At 37.7% G+C, this 21,357-nt stretch overlaps 1 protein-coding gene and 1 long non-coding RNA gene across 8 annotated transcripts in view; one reads left to right on the forward strand and one right to left on the reverse strand.

Moving 5' to 3' along the window:
• Positions 1 to 21,357, forward strand: part of GARNL3 (GTPase activating Rap/RanGAP domain like 3) — a 254,850-nt gene that overhangs the window by 49,638 nt on the left and 183,855 nt on the right. For all 7 annotated transcript variants that reach the window (XR_013169397.1, XM_077145391.1, XM_077145397.1 and 4 more), the window contains exon 3: positions 5,695 to 5,764. Coding sequence is in view for 6 of the 7 variants with exons in the window: in XM_077145391.1 (XP_077001506.1) it covers positions 5,695 to 5,764 (70 nt within the window). In the remaining variant the exon portion in view is untranslated. The remainder of the gene's footprint in view (positions 1 to 5,694; positions 5,765 to 21,357) is intronic.
• LOC143670656 (uncharacterized) overlaps positions 1 to 21,357 on the reverse strand; it is a 90,011-nt gene that overhangs the window by 28,645 nt on the left and 40,009 nt on the right. The gene's annotated exons all lie outside the window — the stretch shown is intronic.

Raw genomic sequence — 21,357 nt, forward strand, 5'->3', positions numbered from 1 at the left:
CTTCCAATTCATCATTAGAAGTAAATGCTTATGCTATAATTGTACTTCTGCTTGACTCCTCTTCAGAAGGGGAGACAATTGATCTCTTATGGTCAGTAAGCTATTCTAGTACTTGTTAAGTGACCCTGGTATCCCCCCAAGCGTACATCTGTAGTCTGACACATTATTTATTTAGCTTTTCTGTCCCTCAATAGGGGGATCCCTTCCATCTCTCTTTACTCTCTACTTATCAGGGGGCCAAGGCATTGTCCTGAAGCTCCAAACACTGAACTCTCCTGTTGGTAGGCATTTGAAAAACTGACTGTTGCTTCTCATAAAAACTTTCCACTGATCCAGGAAGAGTCCCCAATCTTTTTGATGGCTTTAACTCTTCCACCAGGGTTAGAAAGGCATATATATATGTGTGTGGTAACATGGAAAAGCAATAATTGAGGCCTGGATTAGTAGCATCTGGTCAGTAGTAAGGATCACATACTAATCTCTGGATCAGTTGAGTGATAACCTGTTTAACTGAGTTTAATTTTCCCTTGGAGGCTACCTCACTCCCTTTTTTTTTCTCTCTCTCTCTACTCAGTTTCAACAACTCTTGGCTTTTTGGAGGGAATGGTCCTGATTTCAGGAAACCTTAGAATGACAATTTGTCTAGCTTCTGTGTGGAACTGGGAATTTTTGCTGTCATCCCAGATCATATTTAGAGATTTAACATGCAGGTCCTGAACTCCTTTCACGCTTACAAAATGTGAACAGCATCCTCATACATTAATTTCCTAAGACAGAAGGATTTATATTTAGAGCTGGACACACTTCATGTGGGGAACTTGATGCTCTCTGGTTCTTTTTTTTTTTTTTTTTTTGCCACTTGTTCTGGTAACATGCTCTAGCCAGGTTTCAAATGACTCTTCTGTCATGGCAGCAGTTGGACCCAAGGATTTTCTAGGTGACTTGCACAGCTAGGTCAACATTTTTAGGGAGGAGGTACCGTGCTGAACTGTGATGTCACCCTCAACCCTGCCCTAGGAAGTTACTTGGTCCCAGACCTACCTTTCAGCAGCAAAAAAAAAAAAAGCCATTTCATTTAAAATTTGAAATAGCATCATTTATTCTGAACTCCCTTCCCAGGTCTCTCTCTAACATCTGAGAGGAATTCATATTAATAAGAGCAATAACAATAGCTAATATTTATTGAGTATTTTTCAGCTTAGAATGCTTAGAATTTTAATTGCTTTTTCTTATTTTTTCTTTATTACCCTGTGAAGTAGGTGATATTATCAACCACATTTTATAGATGAGGGAAGTAATGCCCAGAGAGTTTGAGAACCAATGTCTGTGACTAAAGCATGTGCTCATAAGGACTGCCTCGTACCTCCTTCCGTTCATAGAAAATTTAGGGCCTTGTCCTTCGTTATAAAAATACTCCAGGGCCACGGTGGCTCAGCAGGCAAGAATGCTCGCCTGCCATGCCAGAGGACTGGGGTTTGATTCCCGGTGCCTGCCCATGTTAAAAAAAAAAAAAAAAAAAAAAAAAAGAATACTACAGAACAGTTAACAGCTTTCCCAGGGAAAGCTTCGAAAGCCGTACGGAAGAACATTATTTTTTTCAGAGTGTTGTCTGTGGACCACCTGCATCAGAATTTTCCCAGCTCCTTTTAAAATTGTAGACATAAAGAATCACAACCTCTTAGGAACAAGTCCAGGGAATCTGCATTTTTAGAAAATGCTCCATGGGGTGCTGATGGACTCTAAACTCTGAGAAACACCCCTAAAAAATATTTCATTAGTATACTAATCACAGTTTATTGGTGGCCCTAAAACTACCAATAGGGATTTGTAAAGTTACAGAGCAGGGATTGGCAGATTTTTCCTATAAAGGCCCAGATAGTAAATAATTTGGGCTCTGTGGGCCGTGTGGGTCTCTGTTGCAACTATTGAGTTCTGACATTGTAGCCATAGGCACTCTGTAGCAAATGACCACGTCCCAATAAAATTTTGCTTTCAAGAACAAGCAGTAAGCCAGTGTGGGCCATAGTTTACCAATTCCTGATATAAAATCATCCTGGCCCACCAGCCCTCTGACTACCTTTTGTGGGAGTTACTCTTACCCTATTTTGTTATCTGTAGAGAGCTGTGTCAATAAAGGTAAATGTTGAATTCCTAATGACTTAAAGCAATAAAATTATTTCTCAGTCCAGTAGGGTATTTCTAGATGGGAGGACTTCTCTGTGATCATTAAGGAACCAAGCCTCCTTTATACTGTGGCTTCAGCGCTCTTAGTGCTTGGAGTCCTCTCATTTCAGCCAGTGGATGAGGAAATACAACAGGAATTATTCTTGAGAAATTGTATGGGCTAGGTCTGGAAGAGGTACCCATAATTTCTGCCCATATTCATTGGCCGCAACGCTTATTGTTTGGAATCCAGAAATAGTGATTTTTCAAACCAGTGAAAGCCTTGGTCTCTGGACTCTGTCCCTTCTCTTGTATCTTTGCTTGAAATCCATCCAGGTCTTGCCTAGGCTTATCTCTTCTTGTAAAAAACATTGCTAAGGTTATCCAGTGGGAACCAGCTCATGTCATCACTCAGGCTCTTTCCAGTCACTTTCCCTAAAGCTCAGTAGGCACATGGTCCAACTCTAAAATACTACAGGTATAAGTTTAACTAAATATTTTGCTGCTGCATAGCATAGAGCTCCATCTTTCTAACCTCTGGGATCAATTTCCTCACTGACTGCTGCCTGCCTACTAAGTTGATGCCACATATTTTAGGTTGTTGCTATAGTAGCACCCCTCTTCACATTGTCATTTTATTCAGGTAGCAGCTGCTTTAACAGGTAAACCCACATTCTATATGATTAACACAACTAAATGTTTATTTCTGGATTGCATCATATTCTAATGCAGATATTCTTGGTGATAGTTCCTTCCACTCACTCATTTGATGACCAGGTTTTTCCATCTTGAAGCTTCACTCTCCTGCAGCATCTTTTTGTCCTCTCCATCCAGCTGGCCACAGGGAAGGAGAACAAATGCCTCATATAGAATCTGCCTGGAAGTGGTACACATCACTTCTGCCCATATTCTCTTGTCCAGAACTCAGTCACATTTAATGCAATACGGGCTAGGAAATGTAGTCAATCTGCAAGCCCAGTAGGAAAAGAGAACAGGTTTGGGAGAGCATAAAGCACTCTCTGTTTGTCTCATAGATCAACACTGTCTGGGCTGATGATCTAAACACCAGTGGTTTATCAGAAAGGATGTCAACAGGCAGCCTGCCTTTGTATTTACAAGGGGTGCTATCAAGCATTGGTTAATAAGATCCAAAAGATATGCGGATGCCTTCATTAATGCACCAAACATTTACCACAAATCTACTCCATGCCAGGTAGTGTACGTAATACTGGGGATCTGGAAGAGAACAGAGTTCTTCTTGGAGCTCTCGTCCAATTGCAACCCTGTGTGGGTGCCTAGAGGCCAGAGAGCCAGGGGGAGGGAGGGATTTTTTATATGACTAAAAATTTGAGTGCTTTCTGAAATCTGAGAAACATGCCCTATATAGGGCAGGCTGGCTCCCACCATTAGCAGGTGCTCTGTCCACAGTGTATTGGATGGAAATGTAATTAGAGGGGGAACAAACAGCAATAGGAGACATTCTCTTTATATCTTCCATGGTTGTTTTCAAAGGACATTGTTTCCTTTCTCTGAGGCTTCTAAGTGTGGTGGCTGTTCCAGGACTTAGGGTTGTCATCTTTTTTGTGTTTGTTTTTGATCATTAGCAAAGATAGGGAGCTGCAGAACATTAGACAGCTGTATACCTTACTGAATGTTACTGTGCCTTGGAACCACATTAGTGGTACCTAGGGCAGGGCAGCACAGGGAGGACTCTAGAACCCAGCATCCTTACTCTTTCCATGTTATTGGCCATTCATGTTAGAAGCTGCTGCTTATGTTGATGATTGCAAAGGACTTTGTTAAAACTGAGGAGATGGGTTGAAATCTGGGCAGACGCAAGGGGGCAAGGTTATGCAGAGCATTCAGTCAGTAGCCATGGAGCATCTCCCTTGTGCCAGATCTTGGTTCAAATACATGAAAATCCTCTCATAGAACCCACTGTCTCTTGTAACTCAGGGCCTCAGGGGAAGGATTGAAGCTGATATATAGGGCAATGGCAGTATTCTCCAGGAGGGTTTTCAAGGTAGGCTAAGAAAGAGGGCAGAAAGGACATATTTAAGGGTGGGCCACGGTGGCTCAGCAGGCAAGAATGCTTGCCTGCCATGCCAGAAGACCCGGGTTCATTTCCCGGTGCCTGCCCATATAAAAAAAAAAAGAGAGAGAGAAAGGACATATTTAACACAGACCAGAATAGGCCATAAAGAGAAAATTTTAAATCTCTTTCAGAGATTTTTTTGGTAGAAAGTCATGTCACTACAAGCAGGAATGTAGCCTGGATAACATTAGTGACACACTTTGTTGCATATTTTCAGCTAAGGAAGAGAGGAATACAAAAGGTTAAATTTTTCATATAAGATTAATTCAGCCATCTCTGTGAAATGGTGGAAGCGGAATACCATTAGACTCTCTAATCTCATTTCTCTCATGCTGTCTTTCTTGGAGCCTATCAAATAGTGTCCTGGCAGAGAGTCAGTTCAGTGGATGCTAAACATCAGAGGCAGTCTCTTACTGAATGTGCCAAGAGAGCTATAATTTAGAACATGTAGCCTACCTTTTGTGGAAGGATGAAAAGGTACTAAATGCACCTTTCTTTGCATGTTAGATCCCAAATATTTTGGATATAGTAAATGTATAATTCCTGTGTTATCTTATCTCCTATGTTCAGTTAGTTATTTGCATGACTTTCATTAGATCAAAACTTATTAAAATTGTTTGTATTTCATATCTCTGGTAGTTTTGTTAGTACTGCTTGGGGTCCTAACTATACTAACTAGCCAATAAGGTATGTGCTTTTGAATGTATAACTATGCATTGAGGATACAAATGCAGTAACAATTTTGCCCTTGTTTTAATTGCTCTTCAAAATGCATGTGATTTTTCTTATCTGATTTAAACCTTTTTGAGGAGAAGAGGAGGTTGGAAATATTGGCTGCTGCTATGTAAAAATCTAAATATACTTGGAAGTAAATTTTAGATTTTTTTAAAATCCTGGTCTTTTTTCATGTTGTAACACGAGGGTACTAAATAAAAGAGTAAGGGTAACCAGGATTTTGAATTTTTTCTCCTACTTAAAATATTAAATATTATTGTTTATTTTAATGTTGAATATTTGAGATAGAGACTCCCTTAAATGAAAAATAATTGCAAGATCTGGTTCAGCAGCTTTGTCCCTTGCCTCAAGTTTACTGCAGGGCATCTATCCCCTTTAATTATACAGAAATGAAATTATAAGCCACCAGCAGCCTTGGAAATTTCAGTTGATTCCAAATAACTAAATGTTTAATTTAATCATTGTCTATACTTTCAAGGATGACTCGGATGTTTTTCTTTTTACTGAGGGCTTCATGAAAGCCAGGTTCTGCAATGGCTGCTAAGGACTGTGTCTGTTGTAAGGAGGCTCCCCTGCAGTGAGGAGCTGGGGCATTGAAAACCTGTTCCATAGCAGCCCTTTTTGCAAATGGTAGTCGATTTTTGCAGAAGGTTTGTGGCTAGATCGCTATGTATAATACTGATGAAGCATTTTTGTTCCAGCTCTGTCTCAGAAGACCTAGGCTGTAGACGTGGGGATTTCAGTAGGAAGCATTATGGATCTGTGGAGCTGGTAAGTTTATACTGTCTGTTCATGGTAGAACATTGATTAAGATTTAGAGAGGATTGCCAAGCTCATCAGATCTTTTGTTGTGAATTTACTGTTCGATCATGTGGGTACTGTATATTTACTGTTAGATCGTATGTAAGGATTGGATTGGAATAACTATTAAAGGACTATGCTAATTTGACCATCTTTATCCATTTGTTTTTATTCTGTTTTAATCTTGTTTGTGTTTTATTCATTTAATAAAACGCATCTTGTATGTTCCAGTCTATTAAAAATATATTGTGGCTTGTTAGTTTTCTCAGTTAATGGTGTATATAATTAAATAAAATAATTTCTGAATTAAGAAAGACAGCATTTGGTTTTTGTATGATGTTGTTCCTAAAAGTTTATAAATCTTGTTACCTAGATTTGAATATAATTGAAAAACATATTCTGATTTTCTATACTTTTGCTTTCTGGATATGTGATAGGAGTTAGAATATTTATGAGATATTTTTCCTGTAAAAAAGTATATTGGTTGAATTAGATACATGACTACAATAAATGACAGATATCTGGGATGAAAATATCCACTTTGCTTAATAAGAGAATTTTGGGTTTTGTGTTTTTTTGTTAAAGTATGTTTTCATTTTGAAAGAGGCATAATGAAGGCATATAGCAGCCTCAGTTTTTTAAAGAGAGAATTGTGATTTTTTTCCAGTTGCATGGAAATTTGAAAAAATATTCAGGAAAATATACTCATAAAATTTTTCTGATTACTTAATACTATTAAAAACATTAAGGCTACTGTTTCTATCATTTCATAAAAAATGAATTGCTCAAATCCATTTTATAGTTTTTGGTTATACCCTTTTAATGTAAATAAGCTTCATTCTTGTAGGATTTAAGTACTAGAGAAAAATATACCAGTGTTGTATACCAATAGCATTCTACTGAAATTCAGGCATATATTATGATTACTGCAACTGACCCAGGACTTGAATACTCTTGAAAATATAAAATAGGTAAAAGATTTGGTCCTTGTTCTTTAGGAGTTTACTGTCCTCCAGCTGGGCAGATAAGATAGAAGAAATATCTAAAGAGTGAATGTAGTCAGCTGGGCAGATAAGATAGAAGAAATATCTAAAGAGTGAATATAGTCATATAAATGACAGTGACTCAGTCAATGCCTGTTATATGTCAGTCACTGGTGACAGCAGACCACCACCTCTTCTGAAGGATTGTATTCAAACTATAATTCAGGATAGCAATTGGAAAATATCATGAGAGATACAGAAAGCGCACAGTGGAAATTGACAAGAGGAAGAAAAGCAACCCATTCTAGCCAGGGATCAGGGAGATGTCATGGAACTCCTCATGAAGGGCTATATGATATGAGTTGGTGGTGACAAAGAGGATAGACAGTAGATATGGACAAAGGACATGATTCTGGGCAGTGATATGTTCCAAGAACAGTGAGGAAATTGTTCTGCCTAGCAAGATGTGAGATCACAGAGGTTATTGGTTACGAAGCAAGCAGGCTTTAGAATCAAGCATACCTGGGTTCAGATACCAGCTCTGCCACTTATTAGCTCTATGATCAGGTCACGTTACGTAACTTCTCTGAACTTCAATAGGGTTTAAGAGATTGTGCTCTGCAGTCATTCTTGTTTCATTATTAGCTAGTTATATGATCTTGGGTATCTCTTGGCCTCAGTTTTCTCATCTATAAAATGGGGATATTAATATTATCTACTTCATAGGTTGTTATGAAGATTAAATGAGATGATGCACTTAAGGCACTTAGCAACAAAAATATAGTCCATGTAACTAGCTATAGTAGTAAAGATGAAATTTGGTACTATTTCATCTTTATAGACTGTCAGGTGAAGACTTTGAACTCGTTCTAATGAGTAATATGGAACTCTTTTAAACAGTGCTGATGAGAGTGGTGTTTTGAAGAGATAAGACAGACTGTTTATAGGCTTCTAGAAATCACAGACTATCAAAATCAGAGGTACTTGAGAGCAGTGGCTCTCAGACTTAAAGCTTCAGAATCACCTGAAGAGCTTATTAAAACACAAATTGCTGGACCCCCCAATCCCAGAGTTTCTGATTCAGTAGGTCAGGGGCAGGAAGGGGCAGGAATTTTCATTTCTAAGAAGTTCCCAGATGAGGCCGATGCTGCTAGTCCCAGAACCACACTTTAAAAATCTTGTCTTGTGACTCCCACATGAGTCATCAGTTATCCTCAGCCTGATGAGGCAGCTCATTGGCCAAAAGTTTTTCAATGTATGTTCATATTTTTCTTCTGAAGCCATGATGTAGTAAGTGTGGGTATGTTTGTGTGTATTTATAATTGACTTTTAAAATATTTAATAATGTTTTAATATAATAAACTAAAAAATATTTTACAATCCTGTTTATAATCTCACCATCTTAATGCAGCAACTGTTTTCATTTCCTTTTAGTATGTGCCAATTTTTATGACTCTACATGGTTATAATCAAATTATATATTTAATTTTGCATTCTTTTCTCAATCAACTATATTTTATAAATGTCTTCTTCTCACTATATAATCTTCAAAGTTATCATGTTTATGTCTGTCTGATAGCCAACATGGCAATAAACCATTACTTGTGTAATGGTTATCCTCCTTTTGTAAAATTAGGCCATTTCTAGTTTTATTATATTGTAAATGACATATGCACTGGTGATTGAACTGGTTGACAAAAATAAAATAGAACAAAGCTCCATATTTTCTAAGGAGCTCTTGAAATTCTGGCTCTGGTGTTTTAAGGAAACACTTCCTCTTTTTTTTCTTTTTCTTTTTTTTTTTTTTTTTTTACATGGGCAGGCACCGGAAATCGATCCCGGGTCCTTGGGCATGGCAGGCAAGCACTCTTACCTGCTGAGCCACCGTGGCCCACCCGAATGCCTCTTATTTTTTAACAGATTACTTTTAAGTTAAAAACAATTGTGTGTTCTATGTTCATGAGAAAGTGGGTTCAACTTTTTTTACACCTGGTTTGACAAAAATTGTTGGGACCCCAATAAATCTTGAGCAGCTTGAAACACAAACTCAGCAGAAGGGTACCTAGGATTCTAGAAAATTGAAAATTTAGCACAAACTTCTTTTGACCCTGAACAAAGTAGTTATGAATTCTTGTGAAGAACTAAGTTTGACCATTCAAGTCAGTAATGAGGGAAGATTTTTGGATTGGGTGTGAATTTGATGAATGAGGACATGGAAGCTGTGATCCCTGACTCATGGGAGAGTTTGTTAACCCTCATTCAGGGAATATTTATTATAGGCCTACCATGTGTCACTGGCAGTGAGGGCTAGGGAACAAAACAGACAAAACACGTTTTCTGCTTTCATGAAGCTGTAGCCTAGCCTTAGAAACCAACTGCCTCAAACTTTTTGTCCCCAGGCTGCTTCATAACCAGATCCCAGCTGTGTTCCCTGCCTTAATCAGTGATTGTTTGCTTGCAAGGAACAGAGATTCACTCAGTCTAACTCAAGTGTAAAGTAATTTTCTGAAAGGATGTGGATGAATCTTACAGAAATGTAGAACTGGAAGCACAGCTGGGTCTCATATGACTGAAAAGTCATCAAGCAGTTATTTTCTCTGTTTCTCTCTGTATGATTTCTCATTTGTACTTTTCTCTGCTTGTCTTTACCATTCTCCTCTTTGCAGACCAGCTTCCCTTGATTCCAAAGTTCCTCTTCTCCAGTCCATTCACCTTAGCAGCCAGAGTAATATTTTTAAATGTTGTCAACCCAATTTCTTTTCTTTCTTAAAACACTTTGTATCAGTAAGCGTTCTTCAGAGAAACAGAACCAACAAGATACATATTTGAAATTGATTTTAAGGAATTGCATCAGATCATTGTGGGGGCTGGCAAATCCATAGGATTGACCAAAAAACTGGAAATTCCAGTAAGAGTTAATTTGGCATTCTTGAGTCTAAAATCTTACCGAGCGCTGTAAGAACCTGCATGATCCCTCCTCTGCCTCCCTCCTTCATGTTCTCTCACTCTACTCATCGTGCTTCAGATGCCTGGCTTTCTGTCAGTCTCTAGAACCTATTGAGTTCTTCTTATCCCATGCCTTTGCACTTAATATTCCTTTCCACTGGAATGGCTTCCCCAGGACTTCTCATGGCTGGTCTCAGCTTAAATGCCACCTTCGCACAGAGGCCTTCCCTAACTACGCTATCTAAAGTAGTCCTTCTCCTCCTGTTATTCTTTCTCCAACTCAACATCCTATTATTTTCTTGATAGTGCTTAGCACAATATAAATTATTTCATTTATTTACTTACATACTAATTTCTCATCTACTTGAGGTGAATTGGAAATAGTCTGTTTTATTCATTGCATTTCTAGACCCTGGCACGGGGCCTGGCATATACCAAGTCCTCATTAAGTGTTTCTTTATTACTAAGTTGATTTCCAGGCCCCCAGTTCCCTTGATCATACAGCTTCATTGCCCAACACATTCTGGTCATTCTTGGGTCCTAATTTCAAATTCCAAATAGAAAGAATATTATGGATTGGTTACTCTTAGTTCAGGTATCTATCCCTAATTCAAACAGTTATGCTCAAGGTGATGGGATCATGTGGTATAGACATGTCCTCCAAGACCTATCCCCTAAGCAAGGTTTGTGGGTAGGGCACATTTTCTCTGAAGAGGAGTTAAAGAAAAGTCAGTTTCAAAGAAATACATAAGCTGGGCTGGGAAGCAAAAATGCATCTACAACATTCCCTCATATAGTAGGTGATTTTGAAGCTCAAACTAAAAGTACCAGGTACAAATTTCTTCTTCTATTGGTAGGCCCTTATCTCTGCTACTTTTTTAAATCCCATAAACAAGGATATAAAATATAAGCTCCCTAAAATTAGGGACCATGGCTCCTTACCACCATATTACCAGTACCAAGCACAGTGGTTAGTATGAGTTATTCAGTTCATATTGACTGAATGAATGAATGGTCCAAGTTGGTTGAAATTAAAGATTAACCTAACCCATCAAAACTAAAAAAGGAAAGAAGAAAATAAGCCTCTTTGGTCCCCTAAATGTAGTTTAAGATCACCTACATATAGTTAGACTCATAAGTTTACATTGTGTTCAATCTAAAATGTATACCATTTTTCCTCTTGATGAATTGAAAATCACTCTCTTATGGCAGCATTCTAAGTAAGACACAGCTATTATACCATCAAACATTCTTTATCACTTTTTATTGAAATCTGTCAGGAAAAGCCAAAGATTCTTTGTAACTTCTATTGATCTTTTCTTGGCCTTTGACTCAGTGTATAGGAAACTAACGTGCTAGAAAAGATAAATGGTATGAGGACATTATAGAACTCTCCCCAGCCCAGCTATTGATTCTCATGCTACCCCACATCTTGATGCTTTTAAGGAAATCACAATCTGCAAGTAATTTTAAATAAAGATAAAACAGGGTGGTATATTATGCATCCCTTTTTAAGCATGTATCTTAATGACTAAAGCCTGCATTTGGGTGAGATGAATGCATGCTCCGTGCTGTACGGGAGAGAAACATAGAAATGCTTCTCTATGATGATAATATGGTTGCCTTGTTAGAGATTCAGGATGGCCTCAAAAGATATCTGGCTGTGCTATCTACTACCAAAAGAACAGTTTATGATAAACCTGTTTGGCATCTTCAGATTTTAATAGTTAAGGTTTTGAGAATGACTCTTGAAGTCTTGATATGTAGTAATTTGTATTTTTTCTCAGACACAAATTTGACTTGTGCCTGTGGGACTAGTGTGCAGAAAAACACACTTGGCTAAAGAGTGATTTATCTGCCCATCCAGCATCCCTAACACAGCATAGTTTTGTTCTCTATTCAGGATTGAATAGCCTTTTTGTTTTCATAGGCATTTTATGGAAGAAATTATACATTATGTAGCATTACCAAATTTGAGAGATTAGTGAGGGTACCAGCATATTTCCCTGAGGAATGTCAAAACATTCAGACTTTAACATTATAAAATTAAAATCATAATTTTGGCAGATGTTCTCCAATATTAAACTAGCTTGTGTCTGTCTTATATTGCAGGTCGACTCATTTGGGTACCTCAAGGTATAATATGTACTTTGAAACTTTACCAGCAAGTTAACATAGTTTAAAACTATGGATACTTTATTGATATTTTGATGCTTTGTAATTTGTAATACAGACTTTGAAACTTTCCCATGCTAAAATTATTGCAATCATTTTCTGTGATGTACACCTTTGAGACCCTAATCATATAATGTATGCATATTGTATATATATATGCAATAGAATGAAAGCAGAAATCTTTTGTGGTTCTTATTTTGTTATTATTGTTATTCGTTAACATTTATTGAGTGCTTATGAACCAGTCATCATGCTAAATAATTTAGATCCATTTGCCCATTTAATCCTCACCAACAATGATATGAAGTAGGTATTATTTGATTATGCCATATATTGTGGATGCTCAGAAGACATTTGTGGATATTGGATGGATTTCCATTTACTGATGAGCTCAGAGAGGTCCCACAGCTAGTAAGTGCAAGATCTCTAAGATTTAAACCAGGTCTGTCTGACTCCAAGAGCCCCTGCACTTAATCTCTTAACTACATATTCATTCTCTTATAGCCTTGTCACAGTCTCCAGCCTTATAGACTGTTTCCTGAGAAAATTAGGTTATTAGGGCAAATACCTCTGCCCTTAATCAAGTGCACAGAGTAACTTTGCTCTAGGTTTTTGCTCAAACATATAATCTCAAACTCTCTTCTATCCAAATCTTCACAAAAGCTTTATCATTTTTTTTATTATTTTGTTTAAAAGCTTTATTTTAAGGAGGGTGTTTATGAAGAATTATCCAAAGAGATGTCCATGCCTTAAATGGTTTACATTTAATTCCTGGATCAAGTCCAACCATAATATAGCTACAGACAGTCTGACCTGCCTTTCTTAGACCTGCATTTCTTGATTTATACCTTGGCAATGAGCCTTTAACTCGCATTGACAGAGTAGAAAACAGTCAGATGGATCTTGGTGATGTGTCTCTTACAGGATGCTATTGAGGACTTTTTTCAGTCTGTCATACAGTGTTTCCTTTAAGAGAACCTGTAGGAAAATTTATTTCTCAGACCCAACAGGCTCCATTCTTCTCCTGAGAAACTGATTTGTTTTTAACCTTAAAGGCTGTGGGAATCATATAAGTGACTTTTCTTTCCCTCTTTGCATCGACTTCTAGGAAACCCAGAACCCTATTTCTGACTTGTCTCTAATAGTTTTATGGGACTTTTGACATGTAGACTGATCTGATTCTCTTGTTTTCAGCTCATTTGATCATGCCTTGTTCCGTATCTACTTTCATCCTTTGAGTAAGATATATTTCGGTAATTTGTGTTCAATTTTTTTTAATGAGGTAGGGCATTCTGTTAGTTTGCAAGCTGCCCAGATGTGATATACCAAAACTGGAATGGCTTTTAAAAAGGGAAATTTAATACATTACAAGTTTACAGTTCTGAGGACATGAAAGTGTCCAAATTAAGGCACCAACAATAGGTTACCTTAACTCAAGAAAGGCCAATCGGTCTGTAACACCTATGTCGGCAGGGAAGTCACATGGCTGGCATCTGCTGGTCCCTTGCTCCTGAACTCTGTTGCTTTCAGCCTCTGTTCCTGTGGGGTTCATCACTTTCCTTTTCCAGGGCAAACTCACCCTTTCCACATATATGGGTGGGTCTGCTCTCTGGGCCTGAGGTTTCCTGACTCCAGACCTTAGCTTCCATGGTTCTGCCTCTGAAAACATTTTTCCTTCACTTTGTCCCTTTTCTGTCCCTTTTAGTCCAGATTGGCGGTGGTTCAATTTATACAGCTCCCACAACACTCTTGTTGGTTTTCTATGCAATATGCTGGGATCTGCCTATCAGATGAAAGGACTTTCTACCGATCCTTTCTAGATAACTCCATTTTCAAATCCTTGCTTGTCCTATAATGGCTGACTACTTCCATGCTTGAATAAACCCTCACATGGGATGCTAGTCACTGGGGTCTCACTTTCTGGAAGTTCAGAATTTTCAAAAAAACCGATTTCTGTTTTCTTTGTACCCAAGAGTTCGGTTCTCAACTTATCTCTTTCCTCTCATATTTTACTGTAAGCTTCAAGGAACATCAGACTGCATTTCTGCCACTTAGTTTGGAAATTTCTCCTGCTAAACATCCAAGTTCATCACTCTCAAGTTCTGCCTTCCATCTACCAAGAACGCCTTTCTTCCAGTTTTCAACATGTGCATCATTTCTGTCTAAGCCCTATCAGAAGTTTCTTTAGAATTCACATTTCTACCAGCAGTCTCTTCGGAGCATTCTAGGTCTTCTCTGTTAAGCTTCTCACAATTCTTCAAGAATTTTCCCCTTATCCATTTAAAAAGCTGTTCCAACACTTTGGTATTTGCAAACCTCAACAGCACCCCACTTCTCTGGTACCAAAATCTATATTAGTTAGTAAACTGCTGGAATGCAATATACCAGAATTGGAACAGCTCTAAAAAGGGAGAATTTAATAAGTTACAAGTTTACAGTTCCAAGCCTATAATAATATCCAAACCAAGGTATCCAGGGAAAGATGAGCTTAATTCAAGAAAGGTCGATGCATCTGGAACAACTCTGTCAGCCAGGAAGTCATGTGGTCCCTTGCTGGTCTCTTACTCTTGGGCTTCATGGCTTTCAGCCTCTTTTCCTGTGGGGGTTCCTCACTTTGCTTCTCTGGGGCTGGCTTTCATCTCTTGCTTCCCTTGATTGTCTCCAGATTCTGGCTTACTTAACATCTCATGGGACGGCGCACGGCAATGTCTGCTGGACTCTAAGCATCTCCAAACATCCGTGTCTTTGCTCTCTCTTTCAACTCTATCATTTCTGTAGGCTCTCTCTCTCTCTGTCAACTCTGAGATTTCTGTCTCTCTCCAAAATATTTCCTCTTTGAAAGGATTCCAGTAAACTAATCAAGGCCCACCCTGTATGGGCAGAGTTATATTTCCATCTAATTAAAAGGTCACATCCTCAATTGGGTGCATTGTATCTCTGTTGAGATAATCTAATCAAAAGTTTCCACCCACAATGTTGAATCAGGGTCAAAAGAAACAGCTGCCTCTGCAAGATTGAATCAGGATTAAAACATGACTTTTCTGGAGTACATAATACTTTCAAGCCAGCACAGGCATAAACTAAAAAGTATTTCTACATCCACCCTTCACAACATATGCTTCTATCCCCCATTGATGCTAGTTTGGTTTATAGAAGAGTTTTGACTCTTCTCACCTCCACAATCCACTTTTTGATAGAGAGTGATTTTATGAGCTAATTTTGTAGGATCAATCTTGGGGAGAATTACTGGCAGCTTACTAGCCATTTGGTGACCTTGAGGATTGAACTTCTGTATTAATGATATAGATAGCTGGGGCACAAAACTGTACCAAATCCACTAGCTAAATACACACCATAGTAAGAATACCGAACCAGTCCTCCAAATTTCCTCCTGATAAAATCAACCCGGGAAATAACTACTTCAGTATTATTTGGCACCAGCATTCTCTCCAGTTTCAAAACTAGTATTGCAGATGCTCTATTTCCTCCCTTCCCATGGGTCCTGGGTTGCTCTTGTCTTCCTTGACAGCCACGTAAGTCTTCTGTTCCTGTGTTGCCTGGGTCTTTCCTCTTCAGGATGACCCCTCTTGTTCCTCTGTGCTTCTCCTTGCTTTTACTGTGACCTCAGCTCAGTTCACAGTGTCTGGTTCCTATGCCTTTTGCTGATATCCAGGGGTCCTTCCTTGTTCTTTGATTCAGTCATCTTTAGCTGGTGGGAAATACTACCCTGGTATATTACAAGGAATTTCAATTTTTGATCAATGTATAGCAATATATTTTTTTATTTTTTATACAATCAAAGATATAAAGTTAACACATTGTTTATTTTGGTTAATTCTTCAGCACAGGAAATTGAGTAGAAAATTTTCTATTTTGATTGCAATCTCGTTTACTCAGGAGGCAGAATGTCTCTAAACGTGTAGGTTTTTTGGATGCCTATTTGATAGCTTTTGCCTCTGTCATCTTGTCCTGAAGTGATCTTTGTACTGCATCATACCCTGTCATGTGCCCATCTCAACTTTCATATCAGTAAGACCAGCCTCAGCAGTGTAAATCATCATTTGAAGCAAAAATAAATGTTTAACTTAATCAAAAGATATGTTCTGAAAGGTTTATAAGAACCTGTATCTACTTTTGAATTTATGTAGGTATGCTATCAAAATTATAGTATTTGATAGTGTACCTTGAACCACATACATTTAGGAGGGTTTAAAAATCACTCTTCTGCTGTTAAAATTGAAAATTCCTTAAACGTTTCTTATTTGGACTCTTGAGGAGATTGGAATATAAATAGAGGAGGGATATTTGCCTTTTGTCTTCCTTTTGTGTGACATTTTTAACAAATCCTCTTTTCCTGAGCTTCTGGCACTTCCTCTTGCTCTGACTGATTTCTCAAAGATTCCATTCAAATTCTTGGTAAGATCGCATCCAGTTTGTTAGTATCTTCAGCTGTAATTAACCTGAGTCTGTGACCTTTGACTTCAAGGCTGTAAAGAGTCGTTTCTCCAATGTAAGGCTCTGATAACATCAGCTTTATGTTTTAAAACAAATAACAACAAAAACCCTTCAGCATCCCTCTTTTATATATGAAATAAAGTAGATATTCTTTAGCTTGACATTCAAGGCTTTCTTTCCCCAGTGTCACTTCAGCCTGCATTTTGAAACCTAACTCATATAGTCCATGATCAAGCTAAGCAAGCCTTTACCAGGTCTGTGGGGCTTCCTTGTGCCATTCTACCCACTCAGAGTGTCCTAAAATACTGCCTCTGCCAAATAACTTGGTCATCCACGGAGCCTAACATTATTCCCCTATAGTAATGTCACCTTTCACTCTTCAGAGCCTATGATTCTTTGCGTGTTTCTACAGTACCTGTCATATTTTACATTGTAGTTATTTTTTAGGCACATCTTACTTTTCCTAGTGGGCAGGGATCGTGGCTCTTATTTCATCTTCAGTAGCACTTAGCTCACTGCCAGATGTCCACTTAATAGCTAGAAAATCAGTTTTGCTAAAAATTTGGAGTCCGATCAGTTCTTTTTTTCTCTTCCTAGATTTTTATATTACTTCCTGGTCTTTGTTTATTTGTGTTTATGTACATGTGTGTGTCTAGGTATTTTTTAATATACTTTGCTGTTTGTGAAAGCAATGCATACTCATAATGGAAATTTTGAAATATATTGAAAACCACAGTGACAAAAATTAAATTTATTTATAATCCTACCACCTAGATATATATAACTATTAAAATTTTAGTGTGCATCCCTTCAGTAATGAAATTTATATACAAAACTACTTAAAAACAAAGCGTAAAATGTTCTAAGAAATGATCATGATGATGAATATACAACTATGAGATGATATTGTGAGTTTTTCATTATATACCAAAAATGGAATGATCATATGGTAAGAATGTTCATGTTTGTATGTTATGTTTAAAAAAAATTTTTAATTAAAATAAAAATCGTTTTTGAAGCATAGATTCTTTTCCACAGACAACTTTATATCCTGTCCAAATCTCTTATTTGTCTTCATGTCTGATTGCATAGGCTCTGACCTCAAGACCATAGTAAATTACAATGGCCACAGGCATCCTTATCCTGGAGTTTCAGGTCAGTTTTTTAGGCAGTCCATTAGGGTATCTTTTCTCAATCACTATGTATCTGAGAATGTCTCTGAGTTATCCCTTCTCACAATAATAGCTTGACTAGTTTTAAAATTTCTGAATCACCACCTTTCTCTCATAAAACTTCACTTCTGTCCTTTAGCGTGCTGAAGAGAAGTCTGAAGCAATCAGTTCCAATTTCTTTTCTTTCTTTGTAAACTTCCCTGCCAGGATTTTTCTAGAATTTTTTTCACAATCCTTCAATTTAAAATTATGCTCATAATTTCACTGCATGCTTCTCTTTTCATTAACTTTGCGTAAAATTAATTTTTAGGGTTATATGTAGCATTTTTTCATAGCTCCCATGTTGGTATTTTTCTTTACAAAATCTTCAACTAAAACAAAAAACTATTCAGGCCTTGTGTTTGTGTTTATTAGTGAAGTTGTAGGTTTACAGAAAAATCATGCATAAAATACTGGGGTCACATATACCATCCTATTGTTAACATTTTGCACTGATATGCTATAATTGATGAAAGCACATTTTTATAATTACGCTATTAACTCTAGTCCATGGTTTAATTTAGGGTTCACTGTTTGTATTGTACAGTTCCATGGATCTCTATAGAAATTGTATTCTATTAACATATATACAACCTAAAATTTCCCCTTTTAACTGCATTCAAATATATAATTCAATGCTGTTAATTATATTCACAATGTTTTGCCACCATCACCACCATCCATTACCAAAACTTTTCCATCATCCCAAATAGAAACTGTACATATGAAGGGTTAACTCCATGTTCCCTAACCTACCCTGTCCCCTGGTAACCTATATTCTAGATTCTGACTTCATGATTTGCTTATTCTAATTATTTCATATCAGTGAGATTATACTATATATGTCCTTTAGTGTCTAGCTTATTTCATTCAACATGATATCATCAGGTTCATCCACTTTGTTGGCATGTATCAGAACATCATTTGTTTGTTTGTTTTGAATACTGTATAGTGGGGGTCACATTTCATTCTTCTTCCATGTGAGTATCCCATTATTGCAGCACATTTGTTGAATTTTTTGTTTGTTTATTTGTTTTTCTTGTTTGTCTGATTTGGGGAAAGTACTAAAGGGCTGGGTATTAAAGCCAGGTCTTCTGCATGGCAGGCAAGAATTCTACCACTGAACTACCCTTGCACCCCCTAGAACGTCTTTCGTTTTTATAGCTGAATAATATTCCATTGTGCGTATGCACCACATTTTGTTTATCCCATCCTTTGAAGGAAACTTTCATCTTTTGGCAATTGTGAATAGTGCTGATAATGAACATTGGTTTGCAAATGTTTGTTCAAGTCTCTGCTTTCAATTCTTTTCAGTATACACTTAGAAGTGGGATTTCTGGGTCATATGATAATCCTATACATAACTTTCTGAGGAACTGCCAAATGGTATTCCGCAGTGGCTGCACAATTTTACATTTCCACCAGCAATGAATGAATGCTCCTGTTAGTCCATCTCCTCTCCAAGACTTGTAATTTTCTATGTTTTTTTTTTTAAATAGTAGCCATTCTGGTAGGCATGAAATGAGATTTCATTGTGGCTTTGATTTTTGATTTCCCTAATGGCTAATGACATTGAGCATCTTTTCATGTGCTTCTTGGCCATTTACATGTATTCTTTGGAGAAATGTCTGTTCAAGTCTTTTGCCCATTTTTAATTGGGTTGTTTGTCTTTTTAGTTCTTGAATTGAAGGATTTCTTTATGTATCCTAAATATTAAACCCTTATCAGATATGTGGAGTTCTAGTTTGCTAACTACCAGAATGCAATATACCAGAAACAGAAGGGTTGTTTTGTTTAGTTTTGTTTTGTTTTCGCATGGGCAGGCACCAGGAATTGAACCCAGGTCTCTGGCATGGCAGGCGAGAACTTTGCCTGCTGAGCCACCATGGCCTGTCCCAGAACAACTTTTAAAGAGGAGAATTTAATAAGATGAGAGTTTACAATTCTAAGCCCATTAAAATGTCCCAATTAAAGTATGTCTAAAATTTCCAAATTAAGGCCCTTAACAAGAGTTTACCTTCCTTCAGGAAAGGCCAATGAAGTTCAGGGTTTCTCTCTTGACTGGAAAGGCACATGGCAAACATGGTAACATCTGCTAGCTTTCTCGCTGAGCCTCTTATATGAAGCTCTCCCGGGGCATTTTCCTTCTTCAACTCTAAGGGTCTCTGGCTGCGTGGGCTCTCATGGTTCTCATTACTCTCCTGTGGCTCTCTCGTCATTGTAAAGTTTTCTCAAAAATGCTTTCTCTTTTAAAGGTCTAGTAAACTAATCAAGACCCACCTGGAATGGGTCGAGTCACATCTCCCTCTAATCCCAGGTTAATACATGCAATTGGGTGAGTCACATCTCTGTGGAGATAATCAAGTTTCCAGCCTACTGTACTAAATAAGGATTAAAATAAATGGCTGCCTCCATGAGATGGATCAGGTTTAAAACATGGCTTTTCTAGGTATATAATCCTTTCAAACCAGCATATGTGGTTTCCAAAAGTTTTCTCTGATTATTTAGGTTGTCATCTCACTTTCATGATGAGGTCCTTTGACACGCAGAAGATTTTAATTTTGATGAGGTCCCATTTATCTATTTTTTTTTTCTTTTGTTGTTTGTTCTTTGGGTGTAAAGCCTAAGAAACCACTGCCTAATACAAGGTTCTGAAGGTGTTTTCCTACTTTTTCTTTTAGGAGTGTTATAATTCTGGCTGTACTTATTAAATCTTTGACCCATTTTGACTTAATTTTGTATATGGTGTGTGTGGGGGGGGTCCAACTTCATATTTTTCCATATGGAAATCCATTTTCTGCAGTGCCATTTGTTGAAGGGACTATTCTTTCCCAACCAAGTGATCTTTTCCTCCTCGTCAAAAATCAGTTGACCATAAATGTGAGGGTTGACTTCTGAACTCTCAGCTTGATTCCATTGGTCTATGTGTCTATCATCAACCAATACCATGTTTTTATTACTATGACTTTGTAATAAGTTCTAAGATTGGAAATGTGCCGGTTTAAAACTGTTATGTACCGCAGAAAAGCCATGTTTTAATTTTGATCCAATCTTGTGGGGCAAATGTTTCTTTTAATCCTGATTCAATATTGTAGGGTGGAACTTTTGATTAGATTATCTCCACGGAGATGTGGCATGCCCAATTGTGGATGTAACCATTTGATTAGATGGAGATGTGACTCCACCCATTCCAGGTGGGTCTTGACTGGTATACTGGGGTCCTTTAAAAAGGGAAACATTTTGAAGAAATCTCAGATCTAGACTTTTGGAGAACAGTTGCTTCAGAGCTGACAGAGAAACGAATATTTGGAGATGCTTGAAGTGCTGACAGTGAGAGCAGATATCTAGACACCAGCAGAGCCAAGCAGACATTATCATGTGCCTTCCCATGAGATGCTAAACAGCCACAACCCAGAGTTGTGTTCCAGAGGAACTAAGTGAAGCTCACAGATGCTTAGAGAGGAAATCACTGGCATCAGAAGCTGGAAGCAACAGAACCAGGAACAAGGACCAGCAGATGCTAGCCACATGCCTTTCCAGTTGACAGAGATGTTTTGGATGGCATCAGCCTTTCTTGAGTGAAGGTAACCTCTTGTTGGTGCCTTAATTTGGATATTTTCATAGGCTTAGAACTGTAAACTTGCAACTTAATAAATTCCCTTTTTAAAAGCCATTCCATACATTATGCTGAGTGAGACTAGCCAAAAACTAAAGGACAAATACTGTATGGTCTCACTGATATGAACTGACATTAGTGAATAAAATTGGAATATTTCGTTGGTAACAGAGACCA

Source organism: Tamandua tetradactyla, chromosome 2, assembly GCF_023851605.1.
Source record: "Tamandua tetradactyla isolate mTamTet1 chromosome 2, mTamTet1.pri, whole genome shotgun sequence".
Taxonomy (NCBI): domain Eukaryota; kingdom Metazoa; phylum Chordata; class Mammalia; order Pilosa; family Myrmecophagidae; genus Tamandua; species Tamandua tetradactyla.